Source organism: Oncorhynchus mykiss, chromosome 28 (assembly GCF_057628025.1).
Source record: "Oncorhynchus mykiss isolate SJ-2025 chromosome 28, ASM5762802v1, whole genome shotgun sequence".
NCBI classification, from domain to species: Eukaryota; Metazoa; Chordata; class Actinopteri; order Salmoniformes; family Salmonidae; genus Oncorhynchus; species Oncorhynchus mykiss.
In genome coordinates this window covers 15,690,285-15,708,923 of record NC_143049.1, presented here as the reverse complement: position 1 = coordinate 15,708,923, position 18,639 = coordinate 15,690,285, and the positions used below count along the sequence as shown (strand labels likewise).

Here is an 18,639-nt window from a genome sequence, read left to right as displayed (position 1 = left end):
TTAGCAAAAAACACACTTTACATGTTACGTTTATATTTTGTTCAGTATACATAAATATAGATCACAGTATTGCCATTTATGACTGGCTCTCCCTGATGGTTTGGAAGATGACCTTAACAAAAAAAACAGCATCAGGTGATGCTACAAATCATTAGTTTTATTTTTGCTGATTGATTTATCTGATGTAGACCCGTATCTATGGCTCTCTTTCAACCAATCTCAGTCAAGTTTATGGATCATTCAAAACACAGACAGAAGACATCAATGGGTTTAGATTTAATTTTTTAATAAAGCATTTCATACAAAAGCATAACACGATTGTACAATAAAAAAAAAATACTCCATCTGCTCCCTTACCTCCCCTGCCTTTCACACAGACCAATCTACCCCAAAGTCCAAGCTACATCACTCTCCAGTCAGCGCAGACACCTCCTGTAGATGCTGCCTCACCACCTCGTCCAACACTTTGCTGACGCCCTTACAGGCCGTCATTGCAGCCTCCATCAGTGTCTCTAGGTGGTCCTGGTGGAGTCGGGCGTCCATCTGTAGCAGGGCAATGTGCCCGCCACGAGGCAACAATGCCAGGGCCAGTGATGTGCCCCCTCCACTCTCTTCAGCATGGCACAGGTCTGCCAATGGGGTCTCATCCACAAAGCCTGCAGTGCAGGCGCACACATAGTCACGCATGGGGATGCCCGCATCGACTACTGCCAGAGTAGCGGCGTTCACACACGCGCTGTAGTTTCCTCCATCTGACTGCAAGATCTGAGAGGGAAGAGGGAGTGTGAAATGTTTCAATTCAAGTTAGGTTGTTTTTTTAAACCCCATGTTTCAGGGTTCAAATTGATGAAGAAATCTCTATACCTGAAAACATGAAACTAACCAAACAAAACTTAATTGGTTCCAAATCCCAAAGACAGGATATACAACCATTTTAATTTCACCATTTTATGAATAGCATCAGACTCCACCACAACCCATGTTATAGTTCATTCATATCTGAAATAGTGTGGTACCTTGACATAAATGTCTATTTGAGAGCGTGGGTACAGATTAGTCAACACTGCTGCCTCGAAAGTCTGCTTGAGGTGAAGGCTCATCTCTGTGGACTTGCGGTCCCCGTGGGGTCTTCTCTTCCTTTCAGCTGTACTGAAGGTAGCCATGCTGTATTGGCAGTTGATGACAGCACGGTCATGGAGGGTCTTGCTGCGGGAACCTCGCACCTGGAGAACAGAGTACATTTGATTTTAAATGCTATCCTCTAGAAACCCCTAACTGCAGTCTCACTGATTCTTCAAGTATTGCGCCAACTGTTCCTTCTCAATCACTGCATTGGTGGCAGCAGTAATACACCCTCACGTTATCTTGGGCCATAGGTGGGAAAGTGTAGTCTCCCTATGTATACTACCACATCTACTAAGAGGTCTGGACCCGAGGCACAGGTGGAAGTGTGCAGGGTGGCTAGTTTAGCTCTCTAGACTAGAACCAGGGGGCTGAACATTAACGTTAGCTATGTTGGAAAAATTACAAGTTGGATAAACAAACTGATCTGAAATGCTAGCCGAGCTGAAGCAATTTCCATAGCTAATTAATCTCAGTTGTATGTTAGCTAGCGTGTTATCTATGTAACGTTAGCTAACAAGGTATCTTGCTAACACGCTATTTTAGCAAGAAACTTACTTCATGAGGACCATACACAACTGCCAGCGCTTTGGTATTTCCCTGTTCTATGTACGCAGACCCGTCAGCTTGGGCAAATACACCCATACGAGCTTGTACTTTCCGCAGTTCAGCAGCTTTTCTTCCATCAAGACGATATCCTTGATCCGACAATAACTCCAGGCCTGCCATATTTCAACGTTTGAACGAACTGGCGATTTAAAAAAAAAAAACTACGCACGTGTGTTATACACTACATTACCCACACGCCCACTGGAGTAGATACGGTGGCTTTAGGCAACCGAAATAGTGATGTACAGTTCGCGAACGAATCTTTTCACTGACTCGATTTTTCGTTTTTCTGAGTGACTCATTCATTTCAGTCGTTCGTTTGACCTACTAGTGCTGGTTGTAATGAGACAAACAGCAGGATTAATACACGCTCCTACGGCTCTGCGGCCCCAGAGATATGCTCCAACCACTCATGAAATAAGCATAGAGAAGAACAATACATGTTTAGAACGGATAATTATTCACATGATGCAAGAATGAGCGCAATTAATTGATTATTGAACGTTATGGACACAGCTTTGTACAACCAAAACATGCACAGCCTCTGCTCAAATTACTCGACCTCGAGAACGATTCGTTTGGGACTGTGCTTATCACCCTCACAACAAGCAATGCATTCCGCCAAGAGTTGTTCACAATATAGTTTTGTTGCGCCACAACTAGACCTCGTTTCAAATGTATCAATAAATACTATTATTTGTATGCCTAGAAATCAACACATGTACATTGTTTAAAGCACACGTTTACAAGTCTTGTCACAAATGATAGCTCCAATATACCCCCTATGGTCATCGACTCGAGTTTTCAGTTCATCTTTCGCTGATTAGGGGGGGTCCTGCGTGCTCTGAGTATTACTGAATCAAATGAACGAAATTAGTCGAAAGATTCGTTCTTCTGACTGAACGAGTCGAACAGATCCAAGTCAGTAAAAAGAGCCGAACTTCCCATCACTAACCTATAACTAAACCAAATACCGTGTGGCGACCTATCCAAATACATTTAAAGTAGTGATTAACTTTTTATTAACCAAATCTCTGTTTGATGTAAATTGCATGGAAATATAACAATTTTCCATTCACTATTTTACGAGCATGCGCGTGCTTTCTCATTTGTAGTATCACCACAAGCTCGTACTCATAAGTATCGCTTGAGTCCAACAAAATGGAATAAGGTTGTGGATAAAGAAAATACACCATTTCATGTGTACAACCTCTATAGACCTGCATCACTGTACAGAGAGCATTGCTATTTACAAAATGATTTTTTTTGTGTGTCTTTGTGTTTATCCATGGCCCTCTAGCCGAATATGTACTTGTAGCTCTTTCCTGCAGTCAAAATACCCAGTGTCCTCATGGGTGTAATGTTATTATTTTTCATAATTAATCAACATCATTTTTTTTACAGAAAATTGTGTTTGTTATAATTCGTATGTGCTGTATATAGTGTCATATTTGGATGCAAACTCAAATTGGAATACGTTTGAACTCTGTATCTGATATGGTACCAGTCTCCTTTTTTTAAGCCCATAACCATGTGTGTGACGTATAGAGTTTTGTTTCAAAGTAGATTTGTTTAAGACCAACAAACACTGTGACCCTGATTTAGCCCGCCGCAGTAAAAGCTTTTAAGGAGCCTAAAGTTACCGTACGTTAATACTTAAGGTTCAAGGACCTTATTTCAGAGGTAGACTGGCTATGGCAGCCAAAACAGCCAAATACTCCATACAAACGTGCGTAGATCCTCAGTTGCAATGCGGTTCTAGAAACGTAAAGCCTTTTACTTTCATATCACATAAAAACAATTTTACAAACGCTAAATATACACTAACTGTACACTGTTTTACCCTGCTTTATCACAGTTGCAGCAGTGTTTTTCCTCAGTGACAATACGTTTCTGGCGGCCTTCCGTTACGTACAGGTGTTCGAAAACATGCTAGATAGCTGATTAGCACAGGTGGTCCCTCTGTCATCCGTAAACACGCGCTGTAACATGGATATGGCCGTGTGGGAACACTAACCCTATTAAAAGGTGTGTATCAATTTTTTTTTCCCCCCCCTCGCTGATATGAAAGATAAGTATTATGCTAACAAAAAATGTACCGCAAGCGATGCGTGTTAATGTTCAGACTGAGCGTTAATTAAACTCCCCCGTACAGAAGACGCCTTTGTTCAATAAATTGACTAATGTAATAGAACTGAGAGTCATGGTGGAGGGCTAGTGGCTCCCATACTAAAGCAGAAGGAGCAATGAGGAAGTATATTGCTGGTGCGGTAAGTTTCACAAAAGCAAGTGAAATCTAAAGGAAAAAAATTTCTGGACACTTATAACATTACATTTACATAAAAACATAGATTTGGTACAAAATAAAAGTGAACCACCCATTTAAGACTTTTGACATAATGATTTTGGAATGAGTCACAGGGAAGAGGGTTTAAGGTCCGTTCAGGGTAACTCCTGATTAAACTACATTGGTGTCAGGAGTAGGATATCACATCCCTGACGAGTTTTAGGCACATTTCATTTTGGAGGCAAACTGCCATTTTTTTCATATATAGCAGTCTACTAGTAAATCAGACCTATTCTTACTATATTGAACCGCTTCAGCTTCTTAAGAGCTTGGATTCCACATTTAACACATCTTCCACTGCCATACAAATATTTTAAGACAGCGAAGAAAAACACATTTTCTTCAGGAAATGTAATCATTTGTGAATTGTAAACAGTCAAATATTGATGGAATTTCCTGAATGACTTCAATTACAGCCAAACTCATTGAAATGATTGCTGTTGTAATGCCAAAGCCATTTCATTTGACTGGGAAATGAAGAAATGATTTAACTGAGAGAAGTGGACATGCCAAACAAAACCTATGACATGTGCGAAAGTGATCCATTTTTTTTTAACAAGTACATGAACATTTCAGTCATGATGTGTGATGAAGCCTGGTCTCTCAGATGTTATCCTGCTTTATATAGTTTGACAAATATAAGGCCCACACATGAACACTCCTAGAGCAGTATGCCGTTATTTACAAGATCACAAAAAAGAACTTTCCAAACGTTGACACTTTAAAAAATAAAATGTATTAGCATCTCTAATGTGTATAAATAAAAACATATGAAACAATGCATATACTTATGTAATGAGCTGAACAATGACTGGATTATATGTGATACAAAGGTCAAGGAGCAGTCTTGTTTGTTTTTTTGCCAGTGTATGTCTGTGAGAAAAAAACTAAATGTACCTTAATCAAGCATTTCAAACTATGCATACCTATAAGTTGCAACACTACATTCTGTCATAAGAATGAAACAAACAAGGAAAGGAGGGAAGTCAAGAACAGCAATAGGGAAAAACATGGGGAAAAATGGTGTTTTGCAATTTCTTTTGAGGAGTTTGCAAGACTGCTTAGCATCAATATATTGTTATGAAGTGTATACTGGTTTTACTAACAATGTTGAGGCAAAAGCCACAACACAATACACACTGAACTGATCAATTTAAAGAGCGCACCTCAAAAGGACTTGATTTCACTTTAACGCATCAGGAGCTCCGCAGCTCCACAAATTCATTTAAAAGTGTCCTTTTTTATGAGCGGACCTGAAATCTTACGGAACAAAAAACCATGTATTAAAATGTTAAATAAAAAGGAGAATACAAATTCAACATTTTCTAGAATTTTTCTGACCACTGTTTTGTTATTTTCTGTTTGTAGTTGGGTTCGCCATTCCCTGCAATGACTTCCCCATTACTGGGCTAGAATACCAATGGGCCAGAGAATGGACGCTTTGTGGGGCCGTTGGAATTGGTCTAAAGGGTTCTACAGACAAAGGCAAAGAAAGGGACTTCTCTTCCTCGGTCACCCAATTAGTTGTATTTTGGTCATGCTCTTAGCACTCAATGGTGTTTAATGCGTCTTCGTGACAAAATATACAAAAAGGACAAATACTATTTCTGAAAGCTGGCCAAAACATGGTCCTAGTAGAGGGTGAGAATAATTTTCTATTGAAAAGCATCAGATTTGTAACAGACCATAAAATCGAAACTGTTGACGACTGGAGGCACTGCCCTACAAAACCACACAACCATGTGTGATACTGCCACAGACAAGTCGGTTTGAAGTTACACTGTGTGGACTTATATGAAATTGGCCTCTCTTGTATAGTTACCCTCTCTGGTTTTCCTCCTAAATCGAAAAATATCACATCTGTAAAGGGGAGCACAACATCCAAGACAACAACTGCTTCAAAGTTCAAAAACAGAGTGGGTAGAGGGGATTAAAAAAAAAAAGTGGTGTGTCTGCTTTAATACGCAGGTATGTGTGACAGTGAAGGTGTTATCATTGGCACCCAAGGATCATGGCGACCTCATTCAGCCTTGTGGAATGAAGGAACTACGTAGTAATAGTTGAACAATGGTCTCTGCTCCAACCCCAAGTCTTTAGAAGAGTGCAAAGATCCCCTTATTTTTCATGTGTGTTTTAGCCCTGATATATCCACGTGTGCACGTCCTAAAACTCGGAAAACTCCTTTGCGCATTTTTCCGTTACGGAAACGCGGATCTCCTCCTCCTCGTAGTCGTCAAAGTTGCTCGTGTCGCCAGCGCCTCGACACTTTGGTATGAACGGGGCTTCCACCTGACAACACAGACAGCAGGATAACCAGGAGCGGAGTTAGAGTGTGCCTTAAGAGGAGACCAAGCTAGTACTTCAATGAGATTCTAATACTGCAAGAATTTCCAGATGCCTAGGCAATACGTCCTGTCAGCAAAATGCATTATGAAGTCATTCTAGTAAGTCAAATAGAAAACTTTATGACACCATATAAAGACTGTTGTTCTAAGATGATAATACACAGGAAAAGCACTACTGGACACTAATAAAATACAGAGGCCTTGTCTGAATACCTGTACTTGTGTTAGGATTTTTGGTGATGCAAAAATATAAAGTTTTATAGAATGTGACATTTTAAAAACATAGTATACTTTAAATCCCAGGATGTCATACTCATTTCAGCATTTCATTTAGAATTCACTGCACACTACTGAGGAAGAGAGTAAGTCTTTTCAGACCCACGTCTGTATGACAACAGCTAATAATCAGAATAGGGGACATGCTCTGCAGAAATGTACGAATGGCGTGGAACAAGAGAGATTGTGCATGTAGATTACGCCTTTCAGTATGGCTGAGTAGTAATGTTGATATTTGTTGCTGAAATAGTATGTAGTATGATTAATACACAGTATGTCGTGTTAGTAATTAGTAGGTAAGAATTTGGCCAATGTGTTTCATAAAAGTTAGGTGCTATAAAGAGCAATTCAAGTTCGCATTGATTGTCCTCATCCTCCGACACCGCCTTGTATGTACCTTCCTCTCGTAGATGGCAATCCAGTCCGTTGTAGCGAACCACTTGTGTCCTTTGATGTCGTTGACGCCGTTCTTCAGGTTGCCATAGCGTTTGGTCAGGTCCACCTGCAGCAGGTTCCTCAGCAGGTCCTTCAGGTCAGAGCTGAAGTGGGATGGGAAGCGGACCTACAGGGGGGGACACAGAGATTTGTCTAAATGGTCATGTATTGAGAAATGTCAATTTGCTCCTAGTTGTAACTGTATAGTAAGTGATTAAAGACAGAAGAGGCTAAGCCAAAAGCAAGCCAAGCATTCATTGGGCAGTTAAAACCTACTGAGTTAAACTTACTCCATGAGAACATGACAGGTGTTCAAAATGTGTTAAAACTAGAGGTTAAATAGGTAGGCCATTTCAGACATGCTTAATGTAAAAATGGACTTGTCCATACCTTTCCAGACACAATCTTCTCATAGATCTGAATAGGCTGGTCAGCGAAGAAGGGAGGGTATCCAGCAGCCATCTCATATATAAGGACCCCCAGGGCCCACCAGTCCACTGCTTTGTTGTAGCCCTACACACAGCACAATGACAAATGTAGTTCACATACACATATGTAATCTAAATTCATGGCAACAAACTAATGTTCCATGTCTTCAAATGTAGTAATTTAATGCACTGTGTGTGTGAGAGTGAGTGAGTGAGTGAGAGTGAGTGAGAGTCAGACAGGACTCTCACCTTGCTGAGGATGATCTCGGGCGCCAGGTACTCTGGAGTTCCACACAACGTCCAGGTTCTGCCTTTTACCCTCTTGGCAAATCCAAAGTCTGTCACCTGACCACCAAGAACACGTACAGTCGGTAAAGCAACTTAGCAGAGAAAACATAACCCATCATTTCTGTACAGCACTTTGAGATATCAGCTGATGTAAGAAGGGCTTTAGAAATACATTTGATTTGACATTGCAGTGTACGCCATAGGCAGTGATGTGTCACGCACAGTGCTCCAGTTGGGCCGGTGCTCACCGGTACACAGTACTGGCACCTCAAATGTTCTACTGCTTGAGAACAAGGATGCAAACTGGCGAGGGCCCAAAATGGTAACACAAAAATTCACTTGGATACATGAAAAATCTGTGTGAGGAGCAAGAAAATTGGCTTATTTTCAGATAATAACAAGTAATAAATACACATTTGAATAATCGCAACACTCCTAACTTTACAAACCACAATAGACAGACAAAATTGTGTCCTGGGGTAGGGGGGAGTTGGGCTCTTTGGTCTAGTTTAAGGTTGATCATGACAGATAATGATAATCTGCCTCCCCAGATAGCTATCTAAAATCTGTTTTACTTGCCAAATTCTGTTCTTGGTTTAGCTTTTCCAGGTTTCAGAATTCTGTCAAAATCACCCCCTTTTACTGATAGAAAACCAACTAAATGTTATGTTCTAAGTCCACAACAATGCTTTAAAAACACAGTTAGGAGACCACATTTGATGTCAAAAAATTTATTAATCTATGTGGGAGAGTGTAGTTGCCCTTTAATTCAATTGTGCACCAGCAAGAGCCTATTGTGTTTGGCTAGTAGCAGTGTTTCTGTAGCGGTGTTTCATGTGAACCTGATTGGTACAAAAGTTATCATATCATTTTGCCAGCCAGGTAAGCCTACTTTGCAGACAACATTTAATTGGGAAGGTTTTTTGGGGGAAAACCTTTAGAAATGTTTCCGCATACTAACTGGCTACACAACACACACAGAAGTTTTACAACTTCAGGACGTTGCAGGAAATACACATCACTGATGCATTATTTTCAGGAATTATGAGTTCAATACCTTTAACTTCCTGTTCTCAGTCAATGATTTCAATATGAGACACAGACCCCTTCCCCTTTTTCTCTTCGGATCTACACGATTCACTTGGATGGGCTATTTTGAAATCAAAACGGTGAATATCTCCCGAAAAGAGACAGGTTTGCATCCCTGTCAGTAGGCCTACTGGCATCCTTTATGCAACATTGGCTCTAAAATAAGAACCCTGGTGCTGTACAATGAAAATGATCCACTTGAAGCATTGGTCACGCATACCTGGATGTAGCCATGCTGATCGATTAGAAGGTTCTCAGGCTTCAGATCTCTGTAGATAAGGTCTAGTGAATGGAGGTACTCAAATGTCAGTACTATCTGGGCCGCGTAAAACCGTGCGTGGGGTTCACTGTGAAGGAAAAGTAGGAGAATCTGTTTAACTGATCACATAGTAAGCACAAAAATGTAATTGGAGTTGTAATTAACTACCAGCTATATGAGCACTGAATTTAAAATAAACACACAGACCCCCCCTCTGTATTTATTTGGACAGTGAAGCGAAAACATTTAATGCACTGTATCTTGTCCCCCCCATTTGAAGGCGTCATAAGTATTTGGATTTCTGTTGTAGTGTATTCTGTTGGTACAAAAGTTACAAAAAAAGGTACGAAAGTTGACTATTTGGTCCCATATTCCCAGCATGCAATGACTACGTCAAGGTTGTGACTCTACAAACTTGTTGGATGCATTTGCAGGATTGTGTCGTGTGGTAGGTAGCCTGGTGGGTAGGAGCGTTGGGCCGGTAACCAAAAGATTGCTGGATCGAAGCTACCGGCACCTCTCTGACTCAGAGGAGTTGGGTTAAATGCGGAAGACACATTTATGTTGACTACATTCAGTTGTACAACTGGTATCCCCTTTCCCTTTCTCAATAGAAATGAATGAGAAATAACGTATTGTGTCATTTTGGAGTCATTTTAATTGTAAATAAGAATAGAATATGTTTCTGAACACTTCTACAATACTGTGGATGCTACCATGATTACGGATAATCATTGCGTTTCAGCCTTATTTAAAATTAACGTAACTCCAAAATAACACGTTATTTATAATTCATTTCTGTTGGGTACAAAATAATCTGAAACACAACCAAAACAAACTGAAAACGCCATCCAACAACATTGTTGATTCACGTGACGTAGTCGTGATGTAGTCATTGCGTGCTGGGAATATGGGACCTTTATACTCAACTTTTAAACTTTTAAAACTGAATTTTCTAAACACTTCCAACAACCTTCAAAATGGAGAGACTAGATACATAAAGTGCATTCAAGTCTAAATTGGGAAAATACCCTCAAATGAAAGGGGACATTCTGTACTGTCACCTCAGAACTTTTGATCTGAAATCCAATTCTGGAGAACAAAGCCAAATTAAAATGTTGTAAATTCACTGTCCAAAAAAAAATAATACATAGATGAATGTAGGTATAAAAAAAAAAAGTTTCCCAAAATAATTTTCAATCAACAAATGGAAAATCAATAAACAACTTATAATCAACCAGATATTGTATTGACGAGCAGAACGTTCAGACAGACGCTCACCTGAACCTTCCGATTCGTCTTAGATGTGAAAACATCTCTCCTCCTGGAACATACTCCATCACCATGTACAAATTGGAGTTGTCCTGTGGAGGGACACAGACCGACATAAACAAATCCAGTCAGATACTGAGGAAACTGAATAATAATAAAGGCCATATGTATGAAGCGTCTCATAGTGCTGGGATCAGCCCCCCCCCGCCCCCATTTAAATCAAATTCATTATGATCAAAAGGAGAAACCAGCCCTAAATCAGCACTCCTAGTTTGAGACGCTTGATTCATAGCCTCTGATCTCAATGTCCAGATTAAAAACACTGTATGCAGAAGGGGGAAAAAAAAATGAACTGTACCTTGAAGGCATAATCAAGTCTGACGAGGAAGGGAAAAGACACGGCCTGCAATATTCTCTTCTCATTTAACGTGTGTTCTATTTGCTTGAGTTTCACCACCTACCAGACAAAGAAGTGATCATCAGACAGTCTTGACCGACAGTTCAATTACAGTTTAATGATGGCATGACAAAGTTGTAGAGGTTTTTTTTTTGGTGGGGGGGGGGGGGGGGGGGGGGGGCAGGACAGCTTTAGTCTCGTAATTACCAGACTGAGGTAGCAGACCATTTATGTTAGCTCGCGAGATCATGAGGCTTGTGTGGCTAGGACAGCTTTTAGATTGCATTCCAGTAATCACATTTTTGTCACTTGCGCCAAATACAACAGCTGTAGAAATGCTTACTTACAAGCCCTTAACCAACAATGCAGTTAAAAAAAAGAGTAATGAAAATATTTGCTAAATAAAAATACGTTACAATAACGAGGCTATATACAGGGGGTACCGGTAGAGAGTCAACGTGTGGGGGTACAGGTTAGTCGAGGTAATTTGTACATAGGGGTAAAGTGACTATGCATATATAAACAGCGAGCAGCAGCAGTGTAAAAACAAAGGGGAGGGGGGCTTGACAATTTTTTGTCCCTTCCTCTGACACCGCCTAGTATATAGGTCCTGGGTGGCAGGAAGCTTGGCCCTAGTGATGTACTGGGCCATACGCAATAGCCTCTGTAACGCCTTGCGGTCGGATGCCAACCAGTTGCCATACCAGGCGGTGATGCAACCGGTCAGGATGCTCTCGATGGTGCAGCCGTAGAACTTTGATGATCTGGGGACCCATGCCAAATCTTTTCAGTCTCCTGAGGGGGAAAAGGTGTTGTCATGCCCTCTTCACGACTGTCTTGGTATGTTTGGACCAGGATAGTTTGTGGGTGATGTGGACACCAAGGAGCTTGAAACTCTCGACCCGCTCCAACTCTCGACCCGCTCCACTACAGCCCCGTCAATGTTCAGCCCTCATTTACCTGTAGTCCACGATCAGCTCCTTTGTCTTGCTCACATTGAGGGAGAGGTTGGAAAGAGACTAAGGTATTATAATCCAGACACTAACAGGTCCGATCATATCCGTCCGTGCATGTGATGAGGAACCACTGGCAGACATTACTGCCGGCCGGCCGGTACTAACATTACACAATCATACTTATGTTATGCCACCAGATAACATCTACAGCAGTGGTATTCAAAGTTGGGGTCGCAACCTTGCAGTGGAGTTTGCACAATAAAAAATTACAAATATTTGAGTACATGTTATTGTATGGAACAAGTCACAACATACATTTGAGAAAGATAATTCAAATAAATACATTTACTCAATAAAAATTGTATTTGTTTTCTTTAATTTTGATAAGAGATGAAAGTGTAATGATGTAAAAATCTTAAATGTACCGATTTTTAAAGTCGTGTCATTACATTTGGAAAAAAATGGGTTCCCCAGAACTTCTGGCGGAAAAAAATGGGTTCCCCAGAAATTCTGGCGGAAAGAAATGGGGTCCCGCTGGAAAAGTTTGAATACGACTGATCTACAGTGTTATTTAATTCTTGCCCCATTTTTTGTTTGATATTATTTTATTGGAGAGTGGAATTGCACATTATCTTTACTGTATTTTTGATGCTTTATTTAGACGGGTACAAACAGCTGGGATGAGAGTAAGGGAGGCATGCATGTGCTTGCTGCCTGGAGTGATACCCACTCGACCAAGGCTTTGCACTTGTTGCCCCGTTTGATGCCCTAAAATAGCATCTCTTCATCCTCTTCCCATAGCAAGGCGATACATTGCCTTGTCAGCTCATACATGGGCTACACGTCCTTGGAAAGGCCAGCTGTTTTCCACTGGGAACCAACCTTTTGCTTGTCCAGTATTTTCATGGCGAAGAACTGCTCTGTTCCTTTATGTTTGACCAGCATGACTCTTCCAAACGAGCCTGTACCCAGGGTCTTTAGCCTGTCAAAGTCATCTAGGCCCGTCGTGCTCTAGAATGGGGTCACACAAAACACAGGGTGTGGATTACCTAATGGACATACCACAGCAGCAGTCCCAGGTTTTACTCAGTTCAATTTAAATATTCCCCACATCCACGTCTCCTTTTCTATACACATTGGTGAAGGACTTTGGACCTTCTCACCAATTCGGTTGGGAAGAAGGCAAAGAGATAGGATGTGAGGAATCACAGAAATAATAAAATGAGAGTCCCCAAACCCTGGATTTGTAGTTCCAACCTTAAGAGCATTGAAAACATCTCACCTGTGGTGGACATTCCCATTTCCGTAAGAAGTCTTCTTTGGCTTTGGCTAGGAACTCTTTCACTGTATGGAAGAAAGATATACACAGGCACAATTAGCTAACAGGAAGGAATTGTCTGTCAACCCATGATGCATTCCTATTTATTGACCTGGGATTTGATTTGCACGGAGTGGGCAACAAAGTACAAAGGAAATCTTAATGGAATCTTATGTGGAAATTCTTGAACAGTGACCGGGTATCAACTGTAACAAAATCAGTATGAAATGGAATTCAATGGAGACAAAGACTGGTAAGGTCTAACTAACCAAACTCCTATCTGCATTTTACATTAACAAAATGCATGTACGGAGAAGGGGGGGGGGGGGGGCGACAACATCAAAACGTTTTTTTCTAGTGATACATTAAAAAAAACACACCAACCAAGACGGGCAGTCTAAGTAAGAAGTGATGCCAAGAGCTCCATTTGTATTTTTTCTTTAAATAAGATAGGGGGATGTACGAATTCACTAAGACAGGTGAAGAGGCTGGGCTCTCTCGAAGCATGCAGAACTCTTGTGCATCACTTTCTTTCTGCACCGACTGTGCATTAGGGCCCAATACTGTTCATGGGAAGGCTTTAACACAGAGTATTATTTTCAGAATTGTTTTTGACGAACAAGGACAAACCAAAACACATGGAAGAACACAGCAGACATGAGATATCCAGAATGACAGAATGCAGATGACAAAAACACAGAGGTTTAGGTAATGGTTTTGGCAGAACCTAGATGGAAGCATATACTGAACCACTACTACAAGCCAAGCTTGGGTTCATTTACAATAGAATCAACGCGTGCAAGGTTTCGGACTTCTGTCATTTTGGGAATCTAGTGGAAGAATGGGCATACCAAATGTCTCTATAGATCACCCAAGGATTTGCAGGAACAATGTGGAAGGGATGATGTGGAAGAAAAAGAGAGAGAGAATGCATAAATCTAACAAGTATATCAGATCAACAAACATGGACCACATGCAGTGAAGAACAATAGAAGATGACAACAAAGGAAAGAAAAAGACACTATTAGAGAGAGAGAAAGAGTTGTCATTCTTCTTCTGGAATTCAGTTTGGCAAAGAAAAACACAAGATGACTAATTACAATGTTTGTTAATGACTCCTGTGGGTAAGAAAGTTTAAACAGACATGACTAGGATGGCAAATTATGTACAAATACAAAGATGTAGCAAACAGAAAAAGGCTTCAATAATCATGCAGTTCTTTATATAGGCTACAGTGTGTTGAACCACTAAAAATCCCACATTACCCTGGCCTGACAAGTAGACTATGCTGTATATGATAAAATATATATTAAAAAAATTAACACATTTACATAAGTATTCAGACCCTTTACTCAGTACATTGTTGAAGCACCTTTGGCAACGGTTACAGCCTCAAGTCTTCTTGGCACACCTGTACCCGGGGAGTTTCCCCCATTCTTCTCTGCAGTTCCTCTCAAGCTCTGTCAGATTGGATGGGGAGCGTTGCTGCACAGCTATTTTCAGGTCTCTCCAGAGACTTGTCCCAAAGCCACTCCTGAGTTGTCTTGGCTGTGTGCTTAGCGTCTTTGTCCTGTTGGAAGGTGAACCTTTGCCACCCCAGTCGGAGGTCCTGAGCGCTCTGGAGCAGGTTTTCATCAAGGACCTCTCTGTACATCATTCCCTCGATCCTGACTTGTCTCCCAGTCACTTCCGCTGAAAAACTTTTGGTACCCTTCCCCAGATCTGTGGCTCGACATAATCCTGTCTCTGAGCTCTACGGACAATTCCTTCGACCTCATGGCTTGGTTTTTGCTCTGACATGCACTGTCAACTGTGGAACCCTATATAGACAGGTGTGCGCTTTTCCAAATAATGTCCAATCAATTGAATTTTCCACAGGTGGACTCCAATCAAGTTGTAGAAACATCTCAAGGATGACCAATGGAAACTGGATGCACCTGAGCTCAATTTCAAGTCTCATAGCAATGGGTCTGAATACTTGTGTAAATAAGATATGTTTTTTTTATTTTTAATATACCTGTTTTAACTTTGTCATTATGAGGTGTGTTTGAATTGAGGATTTTTTTATTTGTTTAATACATTTTAGAATAAGGCTGTAACGTAACAAAATGTGGAAAAAGTCAAGGGGTCTCAATACTTTCCGAATGCACTGTATGACCACCTAGCTAATGTAAATGTTTACATAATCAGAGCTGGTTATGGTTAACTGTACTGAATGTGATCACTTTTAAAAGACATAAGCTAGGTGTCCATTGTACAGTAGAACAATGTTCACCTCAGTACAGTTTTTAGAGATGAGCACCACTAAGTTCATATTTTTAGAACATGGTTGGTTTTTTATTTTTTTATTTTTTTAAATGTGCCTAACATGTTTAACAACATGGAAGGTTGATATGGAACAGTGAAACAAGGCTCAGAATTCAGTGTCAGAATTAGCCTACCTCCCTACCTCCCTGTCAAACTGAGAGCCAAACAAAGAGCTATTATCAGGAACCAGGTTGCCAGACCTGTAAACAGCAACAGGGCAGACAAATCTGTAGCAGCAGCAGTTGAGGGCACTGTGGCTTAGACAGGTTTAACACCAGAAGGTTGAGAGACTGGGGCTCATGTTATGTCAAAACAGACAGGAAAACAGACAGCACAGCACAGGCTTTTGGTTTCACTGATCAGATCAAAGAACACCGCTTGCTTCCTGAAACTGGAAAGATACCTGTGGCTGACCAGGTTCCTGTGCCTCTGCCTGGTCTCTTCCAACACTTCAGTAAATGTCATATGAACAGATTAACAGCATTGTAAAGTGACAAAGCTTTTAAATGACCTAGATACATTACTACCTACCATAAATGTTCAAATTTGTCCGTATATTTTTATCAAAAGTGAAGTAGATGGAACAGCATATATGCACACTCACAAGCCAGTGGCATTTCCCAGACTAACTTGAGTAAGATTAGTTTGCAAGCAGTTCACACACATTCAGATCTGGACACAAACCAATGCGTCAATATTCCTGACTGTATAGGACTTCATGGGGAAACATTTCAAAATGTATCAAGTCATGCAGTGCATTGATTATCAGCATACATATGTCAAAGTGTACCACTGCAAATTAATACAGTCCCAGGGCTAGTTGCGTCAAAGCTTGTAATTCCCCTTATCCTCTTACGAAGGTCTGGTGACAAGCTGTCCCAGTCAATGACAAACTGTGCTGTATGTGTGTGCATGTAGAACTGCACATCACTAAGATTAAACAGACTCTAAACCAAAATGACTTGTGAGATAAATCACTTGGGAAGGTTGCATTACGGGCCTGGTTTTATGAATGGCAAGTGGGCATTTGTCATTTCTTCACCATATTTGGTCACTGTTTAGAGGAGCGCTAGAGAGTACTGTAGAGGGAAAGCTGTGTGTGTGTGTGTGTGTGTGTGATATATATATATATATATATATATACACATACAGCGCCTCAAGACTGATGTGGAGGCAGTCTGATAATTGAAACCCCATACTTAAACAACTTATCCTTAGGTGTGATTAATCTAACATGACAATTGTAAATAGTTTAGGAGTAGAGTGAACTTCTGGTTGCTAACGATCTATCACACTTGTAAGATTACAAATTAGCTAGCTAAAACAACTCGAATCTACAAACGCAATGTCAAAACAACAGGCCTCATAGGCTATGAGACCAACACACGTCAGATAGTCTAGACTTTGCAATGCTACAGTACCGTAGCTGGCATTGAACATTACTCTGGCTTGGTGATGTCTCACGGGCCTGGCGGTGGCTCACTAACGCTGATATACAGCTAGCTCTCACTGACGTTAGCTAGGTAGACAACATCATAGCGAAAGTGCTAAAACAACCCGCTAGCTAGCTAATGTTAATGGTTAGCTAGGCCTCTGGACCAGGTTGTAACTATTTAGTTACGCATCCCTTGTACTGGTGATCTAGCTGGGATTAATGCACAAACCATTTACTATAAATGATCGTCGATAGCCAAATATAGGGGCGAGGGTGTAATTCATGTAAATGTTTACAACATCAGGGATACATTTGCGTGTGCGCCCTCCCGATGTTGTCCATTTAAAAAAAAAAGTCAAACGTGACAATGTTCGCATACTAACTGGGTAGTTAGCTAACTTTAGCTAGTAAAGATAATGCTACACGACCGCCCCAACTCACCGCTCTCCAGCTCGTTGCCTTTCTTGGCCGTAGCAGCGTTTCCCATCTTATGGAAGACACGGCGATCGCTCAGACTGCGGGAGATGGCGGTAGCTAGCTACAGCTGTTGTTGAGTGGCGTTCCCCTTGTAGGCAAAATCGTTAATTTGGAACAATATAGAGAAATTCAATTGATAACGTTACAGCCAAATATGAAAGAAGGAGCCCAAATCCCTGTTCACCACCCCCCTTCTTTAGATACTCCCCTTCCTGGCTCTTCTATATCTCGCTGACATGCAGCTAGCGGTCACTGCTCTCACACTTCCCCCCCCCACCCCCACCCAAGCGTTCACTGTTGATTGCTTGGTCAAAGACTTTCTATATGTGAAGAGATGGGATATCGCACTCAATCTGCTTCCGCCTTTACTAAAGGCTTAAATTAGAGGCTTGTGAGTTGGTCCAGGGGAGAACGACTGCCCCCTCTCACTGAAGCCACAGAAATTCAAGGCCGACGCGGTACTGCAGGCATCGTTTGCACGAAACAGGATCCCCCATTATAGTGAATGTAAAAATTGCATTCTCAATCTTCTTGGTCAATCTTCGTGTAAATACAAACATACACCAGATGTATGTCCGTGAACTAATTATAAAAGAAATCTCCCACAGAAGACGTTATAACGATAATTAAGTTGCTAATGGCAGCCTGCAGTACCCTGGTCTGACTTCAACATCACCTTCAACATTGCTCTGATAATAAGGGTTTAACCACCCACTTGGTGGGAATTGTAACTTTTCTAAATTATTAAATTACCTTTGGTTACGTGGCTCATATAGCAAGGACCACCATATGATCAAATACAGCTAACCCTTTAGCTAAATAGTTGTGGTAACTACAATACATGGGCAAAAGTATGTGGACACCTACTCGTCGAACATCTCATTCCAAAATCATGGGCAATATTATGGAATTGGTCCCCCCCTTTGTTCATATAACAGCCTCCACTCTTCTGGGAAGGCTTGCCCCTAGATGTTGGAACATTGCTGCAGGGACTTGCTTCCATTCATTCACTACAGTCCCTGGTTCGAATCCAGGCCGTATCAAATCCGGCCGTGATTGGGAGTCCAATAGGGCGGCGCACAATTGGCCCAGCGTCGTCCAGGTTTGGCAAGGATAGGCCGTCATTGTAAATAAGAATTTGTTTTTATCTGACTTGTCTAGTTAAATAAAGGTTAAAAAAAATGCCTTAGTGAGGTCGCCCACTGATGTTGGGCAATTAGGCCTGGCTCACAGTCAGCATTCCAATTAATCCCAAAGGTGTTCGATGGGGTTGAGGTCA

At 41.1% G+C, this 18,639-nt stretch overlaps 2 protein-coding genes across 2 annotated transcripts; both read right to left on the bottom strand.

The window, feature by feature from the left end:
- Positions 1–265: 265 nt before the first annotated feature.
- On the bottom strand, positions 266–3,722 carry exosc4 (exosome component 4). Its single transcript, XM_021589270.3, has 3 exons — positions 1,681–3,722; positions 1,017–1,223; positions 266–765 (listed from the first exon to the last, which is right to left on the bottom strand). The coding sequence occupies exons 1-3, from the start codon at positions 1,849–1,851 to the stop codon at positions 406–408; spliced, it is 738 nt and encodes a 245-aa protein (XP_021444945.1). The 5' UTR covers positions 1,852–3,722; the 3' UTR covers positions 266–405.
- Positions 3,723–4,791: 1,069 nt separating this feature from the next.
- Positions 4,792–18,022, bottom strand: LOC110508616 (cAMP-dependent protein kinase catalytic subunit beta). The gene is made up of 10 exons (XM_036966369.2): positions 17,325–18,022; positions 13,106–13,167; positions 12,706–12,834; positions 10,829–10,927; positions 10,480–10,562; positions 9,160–9,286; positions 7,812–7,907; positions 7,525–7,647; positions 7,097–7,261; positions 4,792–6,367 (listed from the first exon to the last, which is right to left on the bottom strand). Exons 1-10 carry the CDS (start codon positions 17,368–17,370, stop codon positions 6,242–6,244), a joined length of 1,056 nt encoding a protein of 351 aa, XP_036822264.1. The 5' UTR covers positions 17,371–18,022; the 3' UTR covers positions 4,792–6,241.
- Positions 18,023–18,639: the final 617 nt, after the last annotated feature.

Bases quoted from the DNA above. Each gene is read 5' to 3' on its own strand.
- LOC110508616 (XM_036966369.2), bottom strand. From the start codon at position 17,370: ATGGGAAACGCTGCTACGGCCAAGAAAGGCAACGAGCTGGAGAGCG. The intron at 10,928-12,705 runs GTTGGTTCCCAG...TTTGTCTGGTAG, and splicing joins AAATACTGGACAAGCAAAAG to GTGGTGAAACTCAAGCAAAT. The intron at 7,262-7,524 runs GTATGGACAAGT...CCCCCCCTGTAG, and splicing joins AGAAGATTGTGTCTGGAAAG to GTCCGCTTCCCATCCCACTT.
- exosc4 (XM_021589270.3), bottom strand. From the start codon at position 1,851: ATGGCAGGCCTGGAGTTATTGTCGGATCAAGGATATCGTCTTGATGGA. The intron at 1,224-1,680 runs GTAAGTTTCTTG...TCTGTTCTCCAG, and splicing joins TTGTGTATGGTCCTCATGAA to GTGCGAGGTTCCCGCAGCAA. The intron at 766-1,016 runs GTACCACACTAT...CTTCCCTCTCAG, and splicing joins AAATAGACATTTATGTCAAG to ATCTTGCAGTCAGATGGAGG.